Source organism: Mandrillus leucophaeus, unplaced genomic scaffold, assembly GCF_000951045.1.
Source record: "Mandrillus leucophaeus isolate KB7577 unplaced genomic scaffold, Mleu.le_1.0 Scaffold88, whole genome shotgun sequence".
Taxonomy (NCBI): Eukaryota; Metazoa; Chordata; class Mammalia; order Primates; family Cercopithecidae; genus Mandrillus; species Mandrillus leucophaeus.
This window is the reverse complement of record NW_012109585.1, coordinates 2,656,384-2,681,676: the sequence shown is the minus strand read 5'-3', so window position 1 is coordinate 2,681,676 and position 25,293 is coordinate 2,656,384. Positions and strand designations below refer to the sequence as shown.

The following is a 25,293-nucleotide window of genomic DNA, read 5'->3' as shown; positions in this document are numbered from 1 at the left end:
ATCTGTTAGCTATGTGGTTCTTCAGAGCCTCAGAGCTTTAGGTTCCTCATCTGCAAAATAGGGACAAGCATTCCTATTATCTGGAAAGTTGGAGGACTTCATTAAATGTCACATATTTCAGACTGGGCCTGGCATATTTTAGCAGCTCTAGGAATGATGGTTTTGATGATGATGATGATGATGACATGATGATGATTGGCCCAGAAAGGAATTCCAGGCCCAGAGAAGGCAAGAGGTCTTTGCTTTTAGAAGCTGCTTATTCTTTATTGAGCTGGAAACACTGCCTTTCCTATCTGGGAGAGCATATCTGGAGAGTGGACTTTTGGGACAAATATGCTCTTTTAGGACAAGTATATTAAACTCACTTCCACTGAGTGGCTTCTTCAAAAACCTGCCTGTACTAGTCTCTTCTCAAGCTGCTAATAAAGACATACCCGAGACTGGGTAATTTATAAAGAAAAAGAGGTTTAATGGACTCACAGTTCCACATAGCTAGGGAGGCCTCACAATCATGGAGGAAGGTGAAGGAGGATCAAAGGCACATCTTATATGGCAGCAGGCAAGAGAGGGTGTGCAGGGGAACTGCCATTTATAAAACCATCAGATCTCATGAGACTTACCCACTATCACGAGAACAGCAAGGGAAAAATCCGCCCCCCGTGATTTAATTACCTCCCACCAGGTCCCTCCCACAACACGTGAGGATTATGAGAACTACAATTCAAGATGAGATTTGGGTGGGTACACAGCCAAACCATATCATTGCCTTTCACCTTATTTTTGAGGACTGCAGTGGAGGCTTGTTTGTGAAACTACAATGCATCAATTTCTTTGATTTCCAGGCACTTGAATTTAAAAAAACTTTCTGAGTGTATTGAATTTTTTCAAAAATGAACGTTTTGGTGTTCTAAAAAACAGGCTGATTCTACTAGAATGGGGTAGAAAATGGGAACTGCTCAATTACTCATGAAAATCTTCTGCCAACAGTTTCTGAACTCAAAGGAACAACCTTGCGATGTGGAGGAGAAAATTGATCCAACGTTTTTTCCGGGGATTAAAAGTGAGTCGGAAATTGCCAGGACTTGGGAGAAAAAGGCTCTTGTTGAGTTCCCCTTTGAATCACCGAGTCCCTTTCTCTCAGAGTGCTAAGTGTTGAGATGCAGCGTCCTTACTGCCTAGAAACCCAACAAAGACTGGCTTGGTGGCTGCTTTCAGGTTTCGGTTCTATGTAGAATTTTAACCATGAAAAGATACAAAGATTGGTTTCTTCTGAGTCCTTAACTGAACACCATAAAGAGGGACAATTAGAGGGACGCGAGGCTGCTGTCTCTCACCAGCTGTGCTGCTGCTGTTTGGAATCTTGGGACCCCAGGAGCCACATGGGGTACACTATCCCAGCCCCCTCCATTCCCAGTGCTCAGACCCGCACCACAGACTCAACCCTCCAGGGGCGGCGCTTGCTGGGTGCTGCGGAGGCTGCCTGCTGCGGTGGAGAGAGGATGGATCTTTACTTAGCTTTGTAGCCTGGTGTGTCACTAACTTGTTGGGTGTCCTAATCTGTAAAATGGAATAATAACGCCTGGATTGGAGGTCCATTATTAGAATGAGGTGAGATAATCATGGATACTGTTAGCACAGAGTATGAAGGCGGTAACAGTAGCCATTTATATAATATAGTTGTTCTCTCCATTGCACCCACCCTTGATTTATAGTGCAGATATCCTTCTACCCATCTTTCAAAGCCCTGCCTCTGCCCACTACCCCAGACCATTCCCAGCTCCCTATACTCTGCTCTGACTGAACAGGTCTCCATGGTTTCCCCGTTCATCTGCTGGTTACACATGTGAATAAGGGACTGGTGCCCCTGACCTTGAGCAAACTTCTTGATCTTCCTTAGAAATGGAAAGGGATTGTGATATCTCCCCGCTAGGGATCACTGCAAAGGAAAAATTAGACAGTGGAAACCAAGTACCTAGCACAGGGCCTTGCCCCTGGTAGATGCTGAATAAAACCCCCTTCCTCCGTCTCCTCCTAGAACATGAGCCAGAAAGGACATCTGAACAGACAAAGCAGCTCCCACAAAAGCCATGCACTGCCTATACGCATAACTCAGGAGGTTCTCTCAGCAGCTCACCTGGTTTGTGGTATGCAGCAGAGTGGGCATGTGTCTAGACTTTGCACTAACACTACTAGGTTCAAATCCTTTGTCTGCCACTTTCACCAAAAAGTTATAAATTTCTCTAAGCCCTAGATTACTCTCCTAAAAAAGGATTGTAAAAAAACTACCTAACATTTAAATGATTCCAGGATTAAATGTCAGAAAGCATGTAAAACAGCCCATAATCAAAACTCAGCAAATTATTATTGGTGTTCAACAAATATTTGAATAAATATTTCTATAGTTTTCACATGAATAGTTTCACTAGCTGTATATACTTAGTAAAATTGTGTATATAATATACTTAATTGTATCCCAACCTTTGAGTATTCAGTTTCCTTTTATTTTTATTTATTTATTTTTACCTGTGGTAAATGACGCTTCAGTGAACATCTCCATGCAGATATCAGTTTCTTCCACTGAAATTCTTGCCTTAGGATAGACTCCTAGAAATGGGATTGTTCACTCAAGTGGCTTATTCAGCAATTCCTGAAGATATTTCTATAATACCACGCTGGAAAGAGTTGCTGCAGAGAGATATTTGATAACACAAAACACCCAGAAAGGGTTCTGTTATGCTCAGCAATCACTCTTAATGGAGATCCTTCTTCCATGCTAGCTTTTTATTTTACTCTATTAGGTTCAAATCCATGGCTTTAAACCTTGTTACATTATGTGATTATTTCAATTTTGAATCCAGTGGGGGCTGTTATTCATAGTTACTTGTTTTTTAAAGCCTTGTTAATGATAAAGTTGATGTAATTATAAAGTTATTTATTTTTTGCAGTGGGGCTTTATACATCTTTTCTTTTTTGCCTTTATTTATTAGAGGGAGGGGTTTGACTCTAACCTAGGCAAAAACACAATGAGTTGGCTGCTATAAACTGAGAAGGGCTGTACAAGGCAAAGCGAGATCCAGGGGCTAACCCATGCGGTCTTAATCCCGTCACTCCATTTCTCTGCTCTGATTCCTTCTGTGTGTTGGCTTTGGTCTCAGGCAGGTTTTCTTCCCAGGACCTCAGAACAAACTTTTGGTTCTCTGAGTCCAAGTCTTTAAGCTTGGGGACCCAAAGAGAAAAGAGCCCTGTTTTTCCAGCTTCCACCTAGTAAATCTTGTGAAGTCTCTGATTGACTTTCTTGGGTCAGGTGTCCATATCTGAGCCAATCAATGGGCTGGGGGAAGGATCCTGGGCTCTGATTGGCCAACCTGGGTCATGGGCACCCAAGTCCTATGGCTAGCATCAGAGGGCATGGAATCATGATTTACAGCTCCCTTGGGCTTCACGGGGAAGAGAGGCATGCTGGATGAAGAGGAGGGTGAGTTACCCAGCTTCTCTGGACGTCAACGTCCTGTTCTGTGAAACAGAGATTACAGCAGTGCCTACTTCCCAGGCTGGTTGTGCAGGTTACATAAAACAATGTGCTTGTCACTCTGCCTGGCATGGAGTAAGTTTCATTAACTGTTAGTTTTGAGGACAGCCACAATAGTCATACCTACTAGGGTTAAGTAAATCTGATTAATATAAAGGCATTTTACCTGGGCATGGTAGCCCTATAGCGCTGTAGCTTTTGAAATGGGAGGAGTGTTACCAAGTGACATTCCAAATGTCTTCCTGGAAATGTTGGAAAATCCCTAATCCTCCCTGTGCACTGTGCCTGGCATAAGGCAAGAGCTGCTTTCCCTTCTTTCATTTTTATATTTTCCTAGTCTTCAGGCCCCTCCTGATCTCTGCCCTGTGGCTACTTTTTTACCCACCTGTAATTATCAGCAGCTACCAATTACCCAGCCACCCAATTGTGGGGAAATAAGGGAAACCGTGGGTTCCTGGGGCTCCATCACTCCCTCCCAGAGGTGCATGCCCAATCAGAGGGTAGCAGGAATGGGCGAAATCTTTCCCTTGGGCACCTAAGGAGGTGACTGTTGACTGTATTTTCTGCCTTCGAGAGGAGTGCCAGCCTTGAGGGTGGTGTGTTGTGTTCTCAGATTCAATGCAGGGCAGCCCACGTGACTCAGTTGCCCTCACGGTGCAGCAAGATCTAAGATCTAAAAAGATCTTTCTCCCTTTCCTATTTTAACATCTCTGAAATCAAAATATACCTTCTAATAAATGTGTGTATTGTAGGTAGTGGATTACCAGCCCTCCACAGTTCCACGCCTACTTCCGTCTTATATCAAATTGATGCTGCTTCTTACCATCAGTGGTGTCATAAAACTGAGAAACACAGTAATGTGCGTTCTAAGGGACTGTAGGCACTCAGGGACTGTGCTAAGCATTTATGTGCCTGATTAGGTTTAGTCCTTCTAGCTACCCTACGAGATAGGCCCGGTTATTATCCTCATTTAAGTACTAGAGAAACTGAGTCTCCAAGCGAGACTTTGACCAAAGTTGCGTGGTTTGTAAGTGGCCGAGCCAGGGTTCAGACCTAGGCAGCTCTTTCTGATTCTGGAGCTGTGCTCTTATCCGGTACATTATAGTTTCTTTGTTAATTCCGAGGGTTAGATTTTGCAGCGAGGACGCATTCTACTTTGGTTTTTATGCTCAATAACTGGGTTAAAAGGGGAAGCCCCTCTGTTCCACCTTGCCTTCACCTCCGCAGGGCACCCACCTCAGGCGCCAAGCGGCACGCAAGTTGCAAAGGCACCACAAGATGGCGCTTTCGATCTTTCTCCTTAATGTGAGCTCTGGGCCCGGACTGCCTTTCCCTGCTCTTTGTGTTAATCCACAGAGATGTGTTCAGTGGAGCTGCTGATTAACGGTTTTCTGCAGAATTAAATTTAGCCTTGTAGCCTGTTGGAAAAGGAACAGGCCATAGTCGCGGTTGAACGCCATGAGAGGTGTGTGCACGGAAGAGCGTGCTGTGTGGACAGAAGAACTCTGTTTAGCACCCAGATGGTTGTTGGAAACCAGTGGTGGTGTTTGGTCATTTCATAGTAAGCCTCTTCTCCTTAGGCCGATTCCTCAGTATCCAAGTTCTATGAGTTCACTCAAGAATCTGTTTGAAAAAGAGTGAGTTAGAAATTTCAGTGCCCCTTCAGGAGCTTTTGAGAAATCTCAAGTCAAAGGCTTCCTGAACCTTCTCCCTCCCACCACACAGCCACCTGCACCGAGGAAGGCTGCTGTGGGGTGGGGAAGTGGAGGGAACCGTGGGGAGAGTCTACCTGCTGGGCCTAGGGATGTACCCAGGTGTGGGAGGGACACAGGACCACCCTTCAGGTCAGCTTTCCAATGACTTGGGTGAATGAATGTCACAATTTTAGGGCCGGCATATCCTGGGTGGGGGGTCCCAGAACCTTCTGGTCATGTGTGGATGATAACATTTCCTAATGATTCACAGAGTCGAATATATGCTCTAAAAGAAGAACCTGTACATCAGGGCTCAGTTCCAAGAAGCATCCTCCCAGCTCGCTAGCCCCAAGTGACCACTTTCCTTGTTCTCCCTCCTCCCAGCAGTTGTAAAACACCTACTCTGTGCTAGGGACTCACAGGGGCTGGGGATTCTGATACAAAATCTATTCACTGTTGTTAGGGATGCTACAACCTAGTTGGAGAAGCACACATATCTGTAAAAATGCGGTTTAATGTGGTAATGCTGAGGTGTGGTAAAATAGTGAGGCTCAGGCAGGCCTGGGTTGAAATCCTGGCATAGCTATCTGGTAGCCGGGTAGCTTTATGCAAGTGATTGAATCTCCATCAGACTCAGTTTTCTTATGTATAAGACAAGGATGGTAGTATAGATGTCATCAGGTTGATGCGAAGATTGAATGAGAACTTGTGTAAGGCACCTTGTCCCAAGCTTAACCCAGGGAGATGCACAAGTTTCATTGATCTCCTTATCCTCTAAGGGATTTGCAAACATTTTCAGAACACTGAGTGATAGAATGTGAATTCCAAATACTTCCCAAAGACAGGGAAAAAACCGGTAAGATTAATTGGGGCATATGTAAAGTGGTAGGGCTAGCTTCAAAGGATCAATCGCCCCAGTGTAGGATTGGAGTGGAGATATGTGTGACGTGAAACTCTGCTCTTGTGTGATGAGGTCTTGGAGACCTATTAAAAGCTTGCTTAATGGATGTGACTGAGTGACTGAGAACACTAGCAGACTTAGATGGGGTTAATAAAAGAACTATGTCCAGGACAAAGAAAATGAGCCACAGACACACAGCAGGTGGGTTGGGAGGGTGACCTGGAAGACAGGGGCCTGGAAGCCATCACCTAGAATGGCTGAGAAGACAACAGGGTTAGCCTGGGAGAAGGTCAGGTATGTCCCAGCATGGCCTCTGCCTTCTGCACATGTCAAGGGCTGGTACCTGGAATAGGCATTGTGCTACCTCTGTGTAGCTCTGGGAATGGAACTCAGGAAGCATCTTTTAGTGTGCTGATTTAATCCTAACACTTTTTAGCATGTGTACTTTTCCAGTCATAGAGTGAGCTGCTTTTTGAGCTGTGAGGCTCCTGTTACTGGAAATATTCAAGCCACCTCTGGATGCCCTACCTGGGATTGTCTGAGGCAGGAATTACTCACACAGGGTCCAAGGAACCATAAAGATGACATCAGGGAAGTCCAAGAATCTCCTGAAATGGTTTGTAAAATATACTGGGCATTTTTTTTTTTTTTGGTTTTTTCAGGGAAAAGGAATCATAGCATTCATCAGCTTTTCAAGGGGGCCCAGAGTTCAAAAGCAGTTAAAAAATTTATGGCTTCAAAGAAAATTTTCCAGTGGATACAAGGTGGGACTAGATTCTAAGGTATTTCTTCCCCCAGGTTTAAGATTTTTGGATTATTAAATACATTTTTTGAGGAACATAAATTTATCATTATTAACTATTATTCACTGTGTGCTTATTATATGCTACACAAAGTGCTGCATATTCTATTTGAGTGGTCTCATTTAGTGTCTCAAAAATTCTTTGAAATTAAGCACTATTATTATTCTTATCTTGCAGGTGATGAAACAGGCATGGAAGTTTGCCAAGGTCACAGAAGGTTTCAGATTCCTCTCTTGGTAGATATGTGCCTCAAGTTTGGCCTTTTTTATGCCTTATAAATGTAATGTTGGCCGGGCACAGTGGCTCAAGCCTGTACTTTGAGAGGCTGAGGTGGGTGGATTGCTTGAGGTCAGGAGTTCAAGACCAGCCTGGCCATCATGGCGAAACTCCATCTCAACTAAAAATACAAAAATTAGCCAGGTGTGGTGGCATGCACCTGTAATCCCAGCTACCTGGGAGGCTGAGGCAGGAGAATCACTTGAACCCGAGAGTCCAGGGTTGCAGTGAGCTGAGATCGCACCATTGCCTTCCAGCCTGGGCGACAGAGCAAGACTTTGTCTCAAAAAAAAAAAAAAAAAAAAAAAGTAAAGTTAATCTAGGTAGGTTAATCCAGGTTTTATAGGATATAAAACTAAAGTTTCCCTTGGACATTTTAAAGGCAGATGATAATAATAGTAATAATAATAACACACAACTACCATTTATTTACTGCCTCTTTTCTGTGTTGAGACATTTGGCTCATTTAATACTCACTATAGTTGTAAAGATGGGACTGGGAGAAATTATTTTGCCCACAGGCCCCTAGACTTTGAAGGAAAGAGTTGAGGGCAGCTCTGCAGACACCTGGGGGTAGACATTGGGCTGGGGTCTGGGTCCCTTTGTGTGTCTGTTCCCATGAAAAGCCATTGGAATAGGTTTCCAGGGAAGTGCAGAAAACCCCTAGCATCTGAAGTGGGTGGGCATCCAGGTAAGACAGTGGCAGCTGGACATTTCCTAAAGCCCCAGGAATAATGCTCTGGCCCTGGGCTAAACACAGAGAGGAAAATTGAGGTGGTAAACCTGAAGGGTTCAGGAGCCACCTGAGAGCTACCTGACTCCAGGTGGCTCAGAGAGGCTGTTACACCAGCAGGGACCCCTTGGCCTGTATCTTAGGTCTCTGCCCTCCCTCTCTTCCCCACCAGCTCCTTCAGGCTCAAGAAAGGGAGCAAGTGAGCAGCCTTCTGGTGAGCTAACACTGCAGACTTGACCAAAACCTGGGGAGGGAGCTGCTGCGCCTGTGGGTCTGGAAGGATCCCCCAGCCTTCTCATTGTGCTTCAGCCTTCCGCAGCCTCGTTGAATTGGAGTAGGATGTCAAAAACCCATATCCCATTACCACTCCTCTGAAGTAGCTAATCCCTCACTTAAAGCACATGCCAACCACATTGTCAAGGAAAGGTTTGCCTCAGTCCTCTTGGAAGTGCAGCTGCCTGGCTGACCTTTGTTTTCTTGAAACCAGAACCTGATGCTTAAATTGTCTGGGGAATCTCATATGGGCAGACACATGGAGAGAGGACAGTGTTTTTCATGTAGTTCTTCATTCAACAGATGAGTCTCCAAAATACCTGGTGCCACCCAGCGAACAATCTGACAACATCAGATCCACCCTTCGTCTAGCAGGGAAGGCAGGCCAGGCTGGAACAGGGGATTGTAGGGTACTCTATGGCATTAAAGAGTTAGCATAACTTCTAAAGGGCCCAAACTCACTTAGGAGTTGGTGATGCAAGGGGAGAGGTTGACTGATCATTCCTTAGACGTCGTATATACTTTTCTGCTAGGCCCTGTCAGTGGGGTGGTTTACAGTATATCAGCCATACTCGGACTCTTTTGAGTGTGAAAGGGAACATTCTTCGTAATTGCATTGGGTCAATTATCATAAACCAGGACTATGTCAGGCCAACCAGAATATATGGTCATCCAACCTAGGAGTGTCCAAAACTTTTAACACTGCCCAGGACAATTTAGCTTCTCTAAACCTTAAGTTCTTCATCTGTAAAACAGGACTAACAGTGGAGTTTGGTGAGAAAGTGCAGTTGTTGCTACTGTGTTGGTTAAACTTTACTCCTCTCAAAATATGTGGAATCAGCAGGATCGGTACCCTAGTAGCTATAAATGAATTGAAGGATATGCTTTGTCTCGTAATTTTCTTGGCTTATGAAATTTCTTTTTTGGCTGTACCAATGTGAATACTTAACTCCAGTCTATCTTTGCAGGCCATTATTTCAGGGGAAAAAAGCCTTTGTGATTTAGAAATGATTCCTGCGTGAGGGCTGCCTTTAAGTAACAATGGGTTGAAAGAAAGAGCTTGTTGCTTCACCATCCCGTTGCTCTGGGGGAATAACTTTGAATATTAGATCAGAGTCTCATCTGCATCTAATTAGACATGCCTACCACTCATCCCAGAATATCAACTCTGTCCTCATTGTGAAGTGAGGCAGATTATTTGAAATCCAACTTTGAATTGATTTTTTACTGAACAGAAGATCATTTTGCTTCTAACCAAAATGTTGAGTTGAACTTGACAACATCATGGTCATTTTGCTTCTTTAGTGTATTTGGTGTTGGGGGAAACTGATTCTGCTGCTCCTCTACTCAAGTGGAATTTGTGTCTACCAAATGGGAGCTGGAGCAGCCGTTTCACAGCTCTGGAGCCCCCTTTCTGGATCAGGGGGAGATGCCCTAGAATAGCATGTGATTTCTGCAGGCGTCTGTCTGTAGGAGACAGAACTAGACACCAGCAAAACAAACCTGGCTGAGGCTGGTTGTTCGTGTGGCCCAGGTTAACTGGATGATTAATCTCCATTTGATAAATGGGATCAGCCCCGAGCCGGAGCACGAGAGCACAGTGGAGCATCCTGTGGACTGGGGTGGACAGGAACTGTAAGACACTGCATACTTTGGAGAGCAGACAGTCTCCTCCGAGCCAGACACACGTGGGTTTGAATCCCGTCTCTTTCACCTGCTAGCTGTGTGAATATGAGTGATGTGTTCACCTCACTGAGCCTTGGTTTCCTCATCTGTGAAACGGAGCTTCAATAGAACACCCCCGTTGTGGTCGCTACCAGGATTCAATGAGATAGGGTATGTAAGGCCCTCCATACAGGGTCTGGTTCACAGTAGGTAATAATTACACTTGTCCTTGTCGCCCTCCTCATGCAGCCTCAGGGAACTTGGAGAGCCCTTGGCTGAGACACCCGGACTCTTGGCTGCCCTTTGGTGGTGAGGCTCAGCGCGGACTTGCGTGGAGGAAGCTGGGAAATGTTACTTTGAAAGCAAGAAAATAGCTTAGGGTTTTAGTTCTTTCTTGGAGACCTCCAAGAATATCCATGTAACTTTTCAAAAACAGAAGGAGAAGAAAACACCCCAGGGGCTCTAAAAGCAGCACGGTGTCTTCCTTGTGTGGGAGGTTGAGCAGGAAAGGTCGTGTGGGCTTCTTTGCCTTTGAGGTTCCGGAGGCCCCCGTCACGGTGTCCTTGCAGGACAGGCAGGAGAGAAGGGAGCTGGGCGAGAGGGGAGTGGGGACTGAGGCTGGGGCTGAGCTCTGTGGACATGCATCTGGGGCATGGCTGATGCTCCCGGGCCTCCTCTAAATCCCCCAGTGTTCTCTACTTCTCTGCCAGTGGTGGTCTGCTGCCGTTAGTCCATCTCATTGCATATGAGCGTGGCGGCGACGGGCCATGTGAGAGCCAGGATGGAATCAGCACCTTTTTTTTTTTTCTTGCCTGATAATGACTTGCAATCTCCTCCTCTGAGCCTAGGTGAGGCACCCGCCCCTTTGGGGCTGCCCCAGAGCCTGCCGTGAGTCCGTCTGGCAGTCAGACCAACAGCAATTTCAGGCAGCTTCTTTGCCTCCCTGTAGACTGAGTTTCTGGAGGGGCCATCTCCAGCATCCAGCGCAGAGCAGATGTTTAATCATGCAACAGTAGCTGGGTGAATGAATGGTTGAACTCTGTCCTTGAGGGTAAAGGAGCACAGCCAGTCATACCTCTGTTCCCCATGGTGCCCAGCACAGAGTTCTGCACATAGCAGTAGCTCAGGAATGCGTGAAGAAAGCGTGTTCTTGGGTATCTCCCTATGATCCTAGTATTAATTCAACTGTGTTTGAGTACCTCGTCAGTGCTGTCATAGATTCTGGGAGGTTTTTACAAAGCAGCATGTGACACAGCTCCTGGTTTCTAAGAAGGGCTTCTTCTTAGATGTTCAGGTTAAAATAAAACTGTTAAATTGTAGTGCAAATTATGTAATAATTCAGGACCAAAATGAGTCACCCATATGGGTATTAGAGTTGATACTGGAGGCAGGGTTGGGCCCCATGCTTGGTTTAATGCCATCCTGTTGCCGTCTAGAAATTCTTAATAATTTTTGAATAGGGGGCTTGCATCTTTTTTTTTTCTTTCACCTAGCCTTGCAAATTATGTAGTCAGTCCAGGGTGACCAGGAGAAGCTCTGAGTGGAGATCTGAGAGCGGTCAGGTGAGATGGAGGAGTTGAGTTGCAGGGCTGGGCTGGAGCTCTCTGAGAACATGGCCATGCTGGTGTCAGCCCACTGCAGCACCAGGGCCTGCTCAGGACGAGCCTGTGGGAAGTCAGGGGCAATGGCATTTGGATCCAAAACAAGCCTAACTGTGAGGAAGCAGTGGCTCCAGAGGAGGTGGGGCCTGTATGTGGGCCAGGTCTGCCCTGAGTGCAGAGGAGAAGCTCACTCTTACCAAGGGAAGCCCATGAGAGCCTTCAGTGCAGAGCCTACCCTGAAAGGCCACCTGGCCTCGCTTTGCTGCACTAGGATTACTCTCTTTCCTGGAAGCTGGCAGGTGGACACCTCACAGGGACACTGGGAGGCCCAGAGGAGAAGAGGTACAGGAAACAGGTCTGTAACCCCGGGAAAGGAGATTCTTCTCTGGAGCCTCGCACAGTTCCAGGCCCCTGTGGGTCCTCATTTGGTGTTTGGTGAGGTGTTTGGGCTCAGAATCTATTCCTAGTGGTCAGGCTAATCCCTGTCTGCTGGAGGAAAGGGCCCAAGCTCTCCCTGGAAGCATAGTCCAGCCTCTGTTCTCCCGGGACCCCATCTCTGTAGGGAATGGAGACATTTACATGCAGACTCTCCACCCTTTCTGCGCTTTGACCAGCTGAGGCTTGACTTCCGGGACTTCCTCTGCTCTCCTAAGCGAAGTGCTTCACTTGTCTGGGCACCGGCCACAAAGCACATTGTGGGAGTGCAGATAGAGCATGTGGGGCCAGTGCTTGAGTGAGTGCCTGGATCAGTGGCTGGACCGGTGTGAGGTGACACTGTTACTGTTATTAATGATCCAATCCGTGGCTTGGGACGTCAGAGAAGGGAGGGACCATCCGGGCCCGCAGAGTTGGAGGAGGGTGGCCTAGCACTAGAGCCACAGGCAGGACAAGGAGAGCCCCAGCAAGGACAGGGAGTGTGTATGGCTTGTTTACAAGCGGCACCCCATGGCCCGTGCTGTCTTGGAGCGGCTTTTGCTCTTGGCAGCCGGGGCTCTTCAGCCAGCTTTGTACACTCCCCTTCCCTCCTGAGGCTCCACTGGTGCTGCTCTGAGGCCGGGTAGGGTTCGGGGCTCCCAGAAAGAGGCCTGGCCTCTGCTCTGCCCTGTCCTGGTATGCACTGTCTTCTGGGGCTCTCGCACTCTGTTCTGTCTGTTGGTCTCGGGGTTTCCCTGTCCAGTCTACCTTCTTTCTCTGTAACGAAGGGAAAGGCAGGGCTGCCCCAGGGCATTCATGGTCTCCAGCTCACTGTGGCCTCAGCCTGCCCCTCCTCCACCCCTCAGCAGAAAGGCTGCCAGACCCAGCCATTGGAGGGTGTGATGAGTGGTAGCTTTGTGGCTTTGGGCAACTTTCTCAACCTCTCTGATCTTCCTCAGGAATACCTGTGGTGTAATTTGGAGCCGCCAGGAGGAAATAAGATGGTGATAAAAGCGTTTGCGGTAGCATCTTGCCAGGGACATGCTGGGACAGGGTACTTGCTGGGTGTCCTTGTAAGTGTGTGCAGAACCAGCGTGTCAGGGAGATGTCCGGGAAGGTGAAGGGGACATGGGGGACTGGCTCCCAGTGGCTAGTGTAGCAGACAGGGTGGAGGCCAGTCCCCATGAGCAGTCCTTCTGGGTGTGGAGAACCCAGTGAGGGCAGAGAGGCCTGTTTCGGGGCCTGGCTGACTTTAGGATACAGTGAGATGCAGCGCTGTGGGTAGCTGGTACAAAGTGCAAAGTAGCTGGCCTGGTGTTGTGCTTATTCAAACAGCTTCTGGCTGGGCATGGTGGCTCATGCCTGTAATCCCAGCACTTTGGGAGACTGAGGTGGAAGGAGGATCCTTGAGTCCAGGAGTTTCAGACTGGCCTGGGCAACATAGGGAGATCCCGTCTTGCCAGGCATGGTGGTATGTGCCTGTAGTCCCAGCTACTTGGGAGGCTGAGGCAGGAGGATCCCTTGAGGTCAGGAGTTCGAGGCTGCAGTGAACCATGATTGTGCCACTGCACTCTCCAGCCTGGGTGACAGAGCGAGACCCTGTCTCAGGGAAAAAAAAAAAAAAAAAAAAAAAGGGCTTCCATTGCCACATGCTCACCACACCCTGGTGTCCTGCTAAGTGCTTTACAGGGGCTTACCTCATGCAGTCCCTAGAAGCACCATGAGGTGTGCCCTACGGTCCACCTGTCCACCTGGCAGGAGCAGGAACAGCTCCAGTATCTCCCAGGTGTGGCTCCCACATGCCCAGCTCCGGAGTCCCACAGCCTCCCAGGTGGGCATTTCCCACCTCCTTGAGTCCCCCTGGCGTCTTGGGGCCCTGGACCCCAGGGCATCTTGACTGGCCCCATCTACTATCTTCTCTAAATGGTGTGATCACCTCACTGAGCCTTGGTTTTCTCATCTGTAAAATGGAGCTTCAGTAGGACCACCCCCGTTGTGGTCATTACCAGAATTCAAAGAGATAGGGCATGTAAGGCTCTCCGCACAGGGTCTGGCTCACAGGAGGCAATAATTACACCAGTCCTCCATTGTCACCGTCCTCAGGCAGCCCCAGGGAACTGGCAGAGCCCTTGGCTGAGGCATCCAGGCTCTTTGCTGCCCTCTGGTGCTGAGGCTCAGTGTGGTCTTACGTGGAGGAGGCTGGAATCATGACCCTCTAGTTCCCTGTGCTCCAACCTACCCACTCTGATAAACCTGCTGCAGGGGTAGGAATCGTCGGGGAAGGAGCCTTAGCCTCAAGGCCTGGCTTCTTGGCTTCCCAACTGTAATGACAGCTCCACACATTCCACAGAGGTGATGGTGTTGACAGGTATTTGGGAAATACCAGTTTTCTTTCCCAGCATATTTGTCCTTATTTTTTCAGGACATGGTAAACATTTTATTGTCATCCTAGCTTAAATAGAAAAAAGGCAGCAGTCTAGAATTTTGGTACATTTCAAATATATTTTATTACTTTCCATCTTAGAAAGAATATGAAACCTGCATGCAATGCTAATGGTTTCTGACATGTACGTAGCATATAACACAGCAGTACAATGCGGCATATACTGGGGGGCAGTGTGTGGAGGGGGCATTCTTAAGGGTATATGTACAGAGGAAAGGGCGCATGGTCATCTTAGCTTTCGAAAGAGGACTGCACTGTTTAACATTGAAGAATTACATGGGGAATCACAAATATATTGCTTTAGTACTGCATGTTCCGTTGTGGTGAGGGAGAGAAACATGCTTTGAAGGTTTTCCCTTGTCAACAGAATGTGAGTCTGTAGCTGTGTATTGTGCATGTATTCATATATTTTTAAGTTTTCTCCTAAGGTTTTTGCTGACAGTGTTGGGAACCTCACATGCTTCTGAAGCATTAAATATTGAACCTGTGAACCTTTCAGAAACTCTCAGGTTGGGAAAGACCCCACATCTTCTTTAAGGATCATTTGTCTCGCCATCACAGGATCTTGGAAATGTTTCCTAGGGTGTGTAAAAATTAACCAGGGGGGAATGAAGCACATTTTTCTGGCAACCAAACTTGAGTTCCTCAAAGAACAGATGCAGAGAGACCTGCTCCTGCTTGCCCGGCTACAGGGGCCACTGCAGAGTCACACTGAGGCTGTGACCGGCCATAAGCCCAGGAGAGCCCGTGGCAGCTGTGCCGAGGCGCCAGGACCTCTGAGCGGAAGCTTCCCAAGCTAGGAATGGAGCAACACTGCAATGAAATGTGTCCACCAAGCTCATTGTTCCTCCCGGGCGCTTATAAAGCTCAGATGTATAGTGACATATGGACAAATACAAAAAAGCATTTCTTAAAAAGGAAAGGCATGAGTTTTCCCCTTTTCGATAAAAAGCAGCCTGTGATGAAGTCTGGAGCACAAGAGAGATGGGTCTCACATCTGGAAGCCTTTCGCACGCAGCTATAAAATGTAAAAACTGACCGTTGGTAAAAAGTGCTTCATAACAATATATAACTTGTGTCTTATGCCTGGGAGAAAGAAAGGCTTTTTTTTTTTTTTTCTTTTTTTTAATCTGCAAAGTCCTTTGCACAAGTCTCCCAACTGGTCTGGAGTTTTCCCATCAGAGATTTTTCACCCTATTCTTCGTAGACCCTAGGGAGAAAAAACACATGTGTAAGTGGCTCAGGACATGAGGCAGGCAGTTCACAAGCTGCTGGCTAAGTGGCTTCATTTGCATCTGGTCTGCAGGGACTGCCCCTGTCTTAGGACTACAGGAACCCCCAGGGAGAAGTGGGAGGGACCCTTCTGAGGATGTGGTCCCAGGGACCATGAAAACTCACACCAGTGTGGCTTTGTCCTTTCTAACCGTCTGCAATCTCACCTCTGCAATCTCATTTTGTCCTCAGAGGCCTATGGAGCAAACCAGCTTTGCATATGAGGAAACTGAGGCACCACAGACTTAAGATTTGCCCAGTGGCCACTGACTGTTAGTGGCAGGAATGCAGTCTCTCTCTAGCATGGTGGGCTGCTCCCGCACCTCCTTGTTTCTTTCCGCGTCTGTACTCGGCCTCTCTGTTTAGAGAAAATAGCAAGGGTGGGAGGCATTCTCTACCTTGACTTAGGCTTATATATTTCTTTGTATTTTGCCCAAAGAATGCATGTATTCCAGAAGAATGTTAGCTCTAGAAGCTGCTTCCTAGAGATAGAAGAGGTGGTTGGTGGGGGGGGGGAAGTGGTGCAAGAGGCCTGTGCCCCTCAGTCCCTGCTCCTGGCTGCATTGCCTCACCTCTACTGGTTTCCAACCCCTCCTTCCCCTCACCTCTCAAGCTGTCCCCAGTTAGATATTTTGCTTTCTTCTAGTTCTGCCCCATGGCTGCCCTGGGGCCGTACTTTACACTCAGCCTATCACTTCTCTGTCTTGTTCTTGATTTCTGAGTAAGACCACCGAATTACACATTGAAATAAAATGCCTGACTCGGCGCTTCCTGTGGTGGCCGGAAGCTCCCTGAAAGCTCTGGTCTCTGAAGTGCACAGAGCTCCTCTGTGTGGCACCCATGGGCCTGAGCCCACCGTATAACCTTCTCCTTTCTCTAACCTAGCTTTGGCATTCTCTCTCTCTTTCTCTGTACAAAGAGGACTTCAAACACTTCCTTTATTACTGTTCTACATTCATTAAGATATTTTCAACTTTTTTCAGGGGAGGGAGGTGGGGAGGGCAGGGACCTTAACACTCCAAGAAAGAGGGGTGAACTAATTTTATAGCAAAGTGAGAGTAGGCCTGGTAGCTGAGAGGCTCTTGTTGCTATTATTGGAATTTTCAGGAAAAAAAAAAAAAGCAGGGCCATGTTTAGACCTGTGGGTGCCTGCTTTTCCAGGTTGCAGCTCAGGTAGAGGGGAGAAGCAAGGTGAGTTAAAGGTTTGAGTATCCCCCAGCAGTCAGATCAAGATGTCCTTAGCCTCTTCCATAACCTGCCCATGGGATTAGCCTTCTGCCAGTTTTGATGACACAGGGCCTGGAGGGTGACAGAGAGTGGACTGGGCAGTTCTGGCCTTTGCCACATGAGCTGCCTGGCTTGACCAGAAAGAGGGCTTCATTCCCATCAGATTTATAGAAAATAATTTCTCGCTCTCATCACTTTCTATTTCAAGCAACTGCAGATGAGGCGGTTTTGGAGGAAGCAAAAAAGGCTCAGATACAGGGGTTGAGCCTGAGTGTCAGCTCTTGGAGAGCTGGTCACAGGGCTGAGCTTGGTGTGGCATGGCTGGGCCGGGTGATGGGAGGGCAATGCAGGCACCCACTGTGGCTGCGCCTTCCACCCTGTGAGGGCAGCTTGTGGAATAGCACCAGGAGGCCTGGTTTGCTATCCTGGCTTTGCCCTGTGCTCCCGGGCAAGTCACCCCTCTCTCCTATTTAGCCTTGATTTCCCCCTCTGCAGCAGAGGGTGCTGAAACTAGCTCCTGGGAAAGTCACCTGCATGGTGCATGCATGCATGCGTGCGTGTGTGTGTGTGTGCGCTTCCTGATCATACTATGCAGGAAAAGGTAGAAATAAACTCTGCGTATTTGAGGAGTGAGGCAGGACAGGCTACCTTCACGTGGTACAGGGGAGCTAGGAACTGGATTCCTCCTCCAAGGACAGACATAAGACCCCAAGAGACCAGAGCTGGGAAGTCACCTTCTGATTATGAGGAAACAGTGCCCAGTAAGTACAGGGCTGGTTCAGGGTGCTGGTGCTTTTAACATTGCTGCCTGCCTTGGTTAATAGTGGCTCTGATTTTAAAGAGCCAAACCCGTGGTGCCTTCCAGCACCTGCAAAGGAAGGATTTTATCAGGTTTCTGGGCAGCAGAGAGAGTGAGGCACCTTGGAGAAGAAAACATGTTTCTGGCAAAGATCATCCTCAGCACCTCATGGTTTTATAGCACAGTTTTTTAGCCAACATACACTGTCACCTAATTGGTCACATTTCACCCCACTGAATACTCAGAGCTCCCCTGGCAGCTATGCCAGTGCTCACCTTGCCATTTAACAACTTATGTAACTTAAATAAAAAGAGAAATTAAGATTATAATGTAAATATTAGAGTGAGGCAGACTTTAGTTTACAAAATGACAAACCTGCCATGCTTGCAAATGGACAAGAGATGCATAGCTAGCTTTAAGTGGTGAGTTCCTCATCCCTGGGGGTATGTAGGCAATGCCTGAGTATCTGTTTGCTGTGGATGTTGTGGTGTGTGTTCACATATTAGATGGGGCTAGATGACCTGGTGGCGGGGGGTCCCTTCCCATCCTGAGAGCCACAGCTGGGTCTGGCGGGAAGGAAGGTGAGCAGAGGCAGCGCGTACCTGCGCTTCTCGTTCCAGGCGTTGTACCACTTGATGAAGCGTTTGGTGCTCTGCAGCTTGGGGTGCAGGCAGTGCTCCTGACCTCGGTACCTGGACACGCTCTTGGTGGTGATGCTGAAATGGAGCAGGATGAGGTGGAGGGTTGAGGAGGCTGAATAGCATGTTGCCTCTCCTGTGGCCTGTGAGTGGCCCTGGGCTAAGCCGGGGTCCTGAGAGACTGCGGCTTCCTGCCTCCTCTCAAGGGAGCCTACTTATGTGCTCACTCCCAGGCTGGCTCTTTGGAAGGTTCTGGTTGTCCCCTTATTCTCTGACTCCATATTAGGGTCTAACCCTCCCTCACTTTTCCCCTGGGAGTCCTGAGAGTCTCGGATGGTCTCTCCCACCCCCAACCTCATGCAGTGTGTTGTCTCCAGGGCCCAGGCCTCTTTTGGAGAACAAAGGTCAGAGGACTCTTCCAGCCCCTCTGAGCCTGGGATCAGGAGGTGGAGAAAGCTAATGCCAGCAAGGTGCACATGCCAACACCTCTGTCCTTGGATTTGAGGAGCTCATGGTAAGGCTCAGACATGCCCCGCAGACACTCTGGTTTCTGTCTCCTCAACCCCAGTTCCCTCTGACCCACCATAGGTTGTCCTAGCGCTGGGCATCTCCTGATCCTGAGGCAAAGTCTTGTTGGCCTTGTGTGAGGTGCCAGGTATCTCACCCCTAAGCAGAAGAGTAAGACCTCTCTTCTGCACAGCCTGAAGATCTCAGGCCTCTATCAGCCAATGTCCCAACACCCAGCAGAAGCCTAGCCATGTGGTAGAGAAGCAGGTGTTGTGCAGACTGTAGGGGCCTGGGACTGAATCTCAAGTTTGGTTGTGGGACCTTGGGTAACCTCTCTGAATCCAGTTTGGCCATCTGTAAAATGGGCACAATAATAGGACTATCTCACAGGGTTATTGGGATGATTAAAAGATACAGTCTTTACAAAGTGCCCAGAACCTGGTAGATGCACAATTAATAGTTACTGTTAGTAGTCATTGGTCATGGAAGATGAAGTGGCCAAGAGGAAAGAGGAGCTTGCTGTGGGGGCTCCAGCCTGGAGGGCGAGGCAAGCCTGCTGCTCAGAACTTCTGAGCCTCTCTAAGCCGGGGCTGGGCCACAGGCATGACAGGAGTTGGGGGTAATAAGGGACCACCTAGGGTATTTGGAAAAGTGCAAGGCGAGAGGTGAGGATGCCACTTCTTGAGGAGTCACAGCCATGCAAGCTATGATGGTAGACTGGGATTCTGGAATGGGCTTGGAGGGCAAAGAAGGGAGACTGGAAGTGAGAGTGGAAAGAGTGGGAAGAGAGGGACAGAGGTCAGCTAGTTCCCCACTGTTACCAAATGGATAATGTCAGGGCTTATATGGGCTAAGTTCTGGAAGGGACAGGATTCCCATGACTTCAGTCTCCCAATTGATGGGGAAAGAAAATTGGATCTTGCCACAGAATGGGGGCATAATGTTCCTGGGCGACCTGTTTTCTTCCCTTCTCCGTGCTCTGGGTTTCTGGGGTCCCCACTAGGGCCTAAGCTCCTTGGGGCAGGGGCGGGTCTTCCTGCTGATGCCAGGTGATGGTGCCTGCTTTGACTGGACTCCTCTGTGACCCGGGTCATTCCTCTAGCCTTGAGCAAGGGCCAGGCTTCAGAGTGAACTCTAGTTGTCTCTCTCCCCCACTGTGCCCAGTCACCCTGCAGGAATTTAGCAAATGCTTTTCTCTTTCTGCCTACAAGGCTGCTTTTGCATTCTGAAGGAAAGGACGTGGCAATGCCTGATAAAACCCCTGTCTCAGTTAGGTCAGTGTGCAGGCTGTGCATCCCAAATCCTGAAGGTCAGGGAGAGCAGGAAGGGACACTCAGCCCTCTCACTACAGTGCTCAAATGCCACGTCATAATACTGGGATTATGAAAATCGGTTGTGGAGTGCAGACATGGGGATTTGTGACTCCAGCAACTATCAGAAATTCTGAGTCCTGTGACCCTCTCCTCCACAGTTCTGGGGGTGGGGTGGGGAGGCTGTGTAAGGGTTTTGGTGAGAGCTCCATGGACCTATGACACAAATGGCTCTTTCTAGAATTCAGACTCTCCTGGATTCTTCTGGGTGCAAAGACTCCCACTTGCAAAGCGGACCTTTCCCCCCTGCCCCTGCCCTGCCCCCACCCCCAGCCTCAGCAGCGATTTCTGGGTGACTCAGGGTGAGCTGGAAAATTTGCTTTTGTTCAGCCTTTGTGGCTGAAAACCTGCTTTGCAAAAGTGCTGGCCCCTCATCTGATTTGGAGAGTTTTAGGATCGTGGAGAGGGAGAGGAGCCCCCAGCCCTCAGGGATGAGGTGAGAGGCTGGGGGCAGGGGGGTGGAGGTTTAGTAGAGGGCGATTGGATTGTGTGCTGATCTCCTGAAGCCCCTGCAAGTTTCCACAAGGCTCCATAAAGCCTTTTCCGCACTTGCCTAGCTATAGTTTTCCTCTATATGTGCAAAAGTTTAGCCAGGAAAAGGGCAAGCGTATTTACTGAGGGCTCTGTTCTTTTTAGGTATCACTGCATCCTTTACTCTGCTTTCTTCCCCTGGAAGGTCTCAGAAACTTGCTTGGTATACAGAGTGGTTTTCAGCTCTTAGACGAGTGAGATTTAACTTGGAACTCCCCCTGTCATTCTTAGCCTGCAAACTGGAACCATTGAGGAGCTTGGAGCTCCTTTCCCAGCTCATTTGACACTTGGCCCCCACCCAAAAGGATTTTTGGGTGTTTTCTTTGAATTTGGTCTGCAAGGCAAGGGGTAGGGACAAGGGTGTTAATTTAGGTGCCTGTGAAGGAAGGCAGTGGGGTCAGCTCAGGTCCAGTGGATTTCTGAATTCCCCTAAGTTCAGCCTGCTTGTGTAACCCCTAGGCGGGGGATGTGGGGTGCTGGGTGGGGGTGTGCCCTGCTTTCACAGACACTGTGGAAGGCTTTTGGGCCAGTGGGGGCCAGCCGGTGGAAGGCACTTGCCCAGACTGAGAATAAAGTGCGTCCTGTTTCTGGGGGAGGGGAAGAGGGGCCAATGGTCTATGGCAAATATTTGGTAGCTGCTTTGCCAAGGGCTCCCTTCCTGGCCAAGAGCGTATTGATGAGGAAGCAGAGGTGCTGGCCTCAAGTGGTTAATTGGGAAGGCGGAGGAGCAAGAAACTAAGTGTTCTCTCACTCTGCCCCAGTTTTTCCAACATTCCCCACATCCCCACCAAGCAGGGCTCCAGCCATGTGGCACATTAACCCCAGGAGAGCACTCGGTATCTCGACCCACAGGGAGTACAGCCGGTGAGGGAAGCGCGTGGAGCGTTCTCAAAATGAAATCTCTAGGAGCCAAAAACTTGCGGTCCACTGGCCTCTGACTGGAACAAGGCTCTGAAGGAGAGTCAGGATTTAAGATAGTGTTTGCATTAATCCTCTGTCCAGTGACAGGAAGGCAGCACGCCTCACAGTTTGGGTGTGGGTGTGCTTTAAGTGATTTCAATCTAGGTTTTCTGAGTTGGCACAAGGGATCCCTTTAACCCTTGATGGCCCTAGCAGAGTGGGTGGCCCATGGTACAAATAGGGAGACTACTCATTTGAATCCTAGCAAGGCTGAACTTGGGAGGCTCTGTTCCGGAGCGGGACAGTGACCCCCTTTCCCGACTGTCTTCTAGAGTGTCTCGCCAGCGTCCTAAGGACTTGCTGGGCAATTACGAAGCCTTTTCCAGGGCTTTGACAAAGTCAGAGAGAAATGTTTGTTAGCCAGACCCAGGCCCGGGCTGTGCCCTGGCATCGGGTTGACAGCAGTGCGCACCCCCTCAAGGTGAGGAGCGAGAACTCACATAACCATCTTCTCCTCGCAGTGCGGGTACTTTGGCTTCATTTCCAGCTTCTTCACGTCGCTGTAGCGAATCTTGGGTCCCTTCCGGGAGCACTTGCATTTGGACCCTGCGAGCGAGCGCGGGGCAGCTGCTTAGTTGCGAGGGAGTCTCCTACCCCTCGACCACCTTGGTGCCCACCCAAACCACCCCCCGCGGGATCCTAGGATGCCTAGAAATTGGCGCTTGTGTTCCCCAGGACAGGAAGAGACGAGACGGCGACAAGGGGAGCTCCCCGCACTCACCGTCCACGCGCGCGGTGTACAGCGCCAGCAGCAGCAGGAGTAGCGCGGCCGCCAGGAGCCTCATGCTGACCGGAGGGGCCCGGCGCGGGAGCAGGGACATGGGGAGGGCGCTGGCCCGTCGGAGCGGCGGCCGGGAGACGCCACCCGGCTCTGCTCGGCTTTCTCTGCCCGGGGCGCGCCTTCCGGCTCGGCTGGCTCCGGCTGCGCCGTCGGTGGATGCCCACGGCTGTCTGTCGCGGTGCGCTGCGCTCTGCGCTTGTCTCTGCGCTCTCTCCACAGCCTCCCTCCGCCCGCCCTGGCCTCTTTTAAATCCGCTCCTGCCCTCGCAGCGAGTGAGCTCATTAATATGCAGAACCACTCGGTGACTCACTGAGATTTCTCAATGTGGTGAGGGGAGGAGACCTTCCCAGCCCGCCCGTCGCCCGCCCCGGGAAAGGACCCGCTATCGCAGCGGCGCACACCCGGAGCCACGCGCGCACACGCACACGCACATCCGCTAACCTCTCGCTCACACAACACGTATCCTTCGCACACTTGCATACCCAGACCACTGCGCGCACACGTTTCTAGCGTCCTGCTCTGCTTTTGGGGAGCCCAGACTGCTGAAGGGCAGTGCTTTTCTGAATCGCGCAGTTCCCTCTCTGGCCAGGCAGGCCAACTTTTCTGAGCTGCCGGGAGACCCAGGCCCAGGGCCCAGATCCTCAAAGACCCAAAAGGGTTTTGGAGCAGGTGCCAAGCATGAGTGCCTGCAGGCCTGACCCCCCAGGGCCCCTGCCAGGCCAGAACACAAGGCCAATTTTGGGCAGGGGCTTGTCATAGACTGTCCAGCAGCAAATTCATTGACTGTGGTCACTGGAACTGACTCAAAGAGGGTATGTGTGTGTGCTCGGGGGTTGGGCGGGTATTGGGGAGAGAGTTTTGGTGACTCCCAAAGGAAAGCTCCTTAAAGTGGGTCAGTGGCCTGGTGGCTGTGTGAGTGTCTCGGTATTGGGGAGAACCAGGAGGAGTCCTCACTCTCACACTACTCTCCAAAGCCAGGTAGAGAGCCCTAGCAGAGAGCGATGACAATGGTAACCATCTGGATGAAGGCCTTCCCATGTTCTCGACATTGTGCCAGAATGCGAGGTGTAGTGGTGTGACCCAGCCATGGTGGCAGAAATTCCCTCCTCACTACTTATCAGCACGAGTGACTTTACCGCTCTCAGCTTTTGTTTCATCATCTGTAAAATGCAGATCGTCACAGTGTTTCTGATAAGGTGGCTGTGAGAACTATAGAAATCATACATGTTATCAGTACCCAGGAAATGTTACTTATTGGCACCATCATTTTATATCTAATTTGTCTATTACTTTGATTCTTACAAATTGGTACTTTTCTTCCAAGTTGGTACTTTTAATTTCTTTATTTGACAGGTGTGGAAACATGCTCTGAGAGAAGAAATAACTTATCCAAGGTCACAGAGCCAGGAAGCAAGTGACTAGGCCAGGAGGGTCCTCAGTATATGTGGCTGCAGAACTGGGACTCCTGTCCCTGAGCCGCTCTGTTGCTTTGAGGCCTGTCTGCCCTTCTCTTCTTGCTGCCTTGAGAGACCCAGAGACAGGAGGTGGATCATCTCAAGCTCTTGGAGTCCCTGGGCTTGGCTGTCAGGGTAGAGCTCACCCAGCTCTATGCCATCAGCCTGGCAGCTCCCTGGAGGCAAAAATGCCCAGAGGGTTTCTGGATGATGGGGGACAGACTGCTGAGGGGTGCAATGGGAAGAATCTGCGTCGTCTCTTCCCAGCTGGAGAGCCCTTGCTGCTTCAAGAAGCCGAGCCATGAAAAGCAAGCAGTGCCTATGCATGCTGTTGTGCCTATACCTAAAGCTAAGCCAATAGCTGCACATTTGCATTTATGCATAAGATGAGTATGAGGGAGTGCTTTTTGGCATTTATGTTAGTTTTAAAATCTAAAAATACTTTTTCTTAATATAGAAGCAGCATGTTTGCCCAGAAAAATCAGAAAACACAAGCAGAAGAAAACAAGCATTTTCACGCAAGTAAAATCTTGGGTGAAATCTTCCCAAAGCATCCTCTCTTTGCTTTGCGTGCACATGTGCACATGGGATCAGGCTGCATATACTCTTTAATAACCTGCTTGCTACACCTATTAGCATATTGTGAACATCGCTCCATGTGGCTAGTCTTGCTACAACAATAGCTCCCTTAAGGGTTTCATTTGAGGCCAGGTAGTATCATGGCTGAGAGGTTGGTGTCTGAAGTCAAACTGCCAGAGTATGCATCCTAGGTACTAGCTGTGTGACTCTGGGCAAATACCTTAACTCTATTTGGTATTGGTTTCCTCATCTGTGAGATAGAGATGATAATAATATGTACAGCATAGGCAGAATTAAATGAGATGGTGCATGTAATGCTTTTAATGTGGTCCCCAGCACAGAGTAAGTGTTTGACGTGTGCTGACTAGTGCGATTATCATGATTTTAGATGCAGAGTATTCCATGGTACAGATGTGCCAGAATTAATTTGACTACTCCTTGCTGGACATTTGGATTGTTTTCAGCCTTACCCTCTTACAACCAATGCTGTTTGACAAATATTCTTGTAGCTCCATTTTGGGGTAGGTTATAATACATTGGATCAGGCCTCAGAAATAGAATCATGGGGCCGTGGCACACGCCCATTTTAAGACTTTTCATAGAAATTGCCAATTGCCTTCCAAAAAATGCATTTTATGCTGCAAAGGAATTTCTTAAATACTAAGCTTTCCTAGAACATGTAAAGTATTACTTTTTATTAACAATTTTATTTCTAACATATTTGTTTCAAGAATATGTTGATTGATTAACTGGGATCTAACAACACCAGCAATCATGGGCACTGAGTTTTCACAGGAAAAAGTAGTTGGCTCTAGAAATATGGACCAAAGTTCCTCAGCTTCC

The 25,293-nt window shown here is 48.9% G+C and overlaps 1 protein-coding gene across 1 annotated transcript; it reads right to left on the bottom strand.

Moving 5' to 3' along the window:
- Window positions 1–14,371: 14,371 nt before the first annotated feature.
- CXCL14 (chemokine (C-X-C motif) ligand 14) lies at window positions 14,372–23,114 on the bottom strand. The gene is made up of 4 exons (XM_011969192.1): window positions 22,358–23,114; window positions 22,077–22,182; window positions 18,233–18,346; window positions 14,372–15,542 (listed from the first exon to the last, which is right to left on the bottom strand). The coding sequence occupies exons 1-4, from the start codon at window positions 22,455–22,457 to the stop codon at window positions 15,527–15,529; spliced, it is 336 nt and encodes a 111-aa protein (XP_011824582.1). The 5' UTR covers window positions 22,458–23,114; the 3' UTR covers window positions 14,372–15,526.
- Window positions 23,115–25,293: the final 2,179 nt, after the last annotated feature.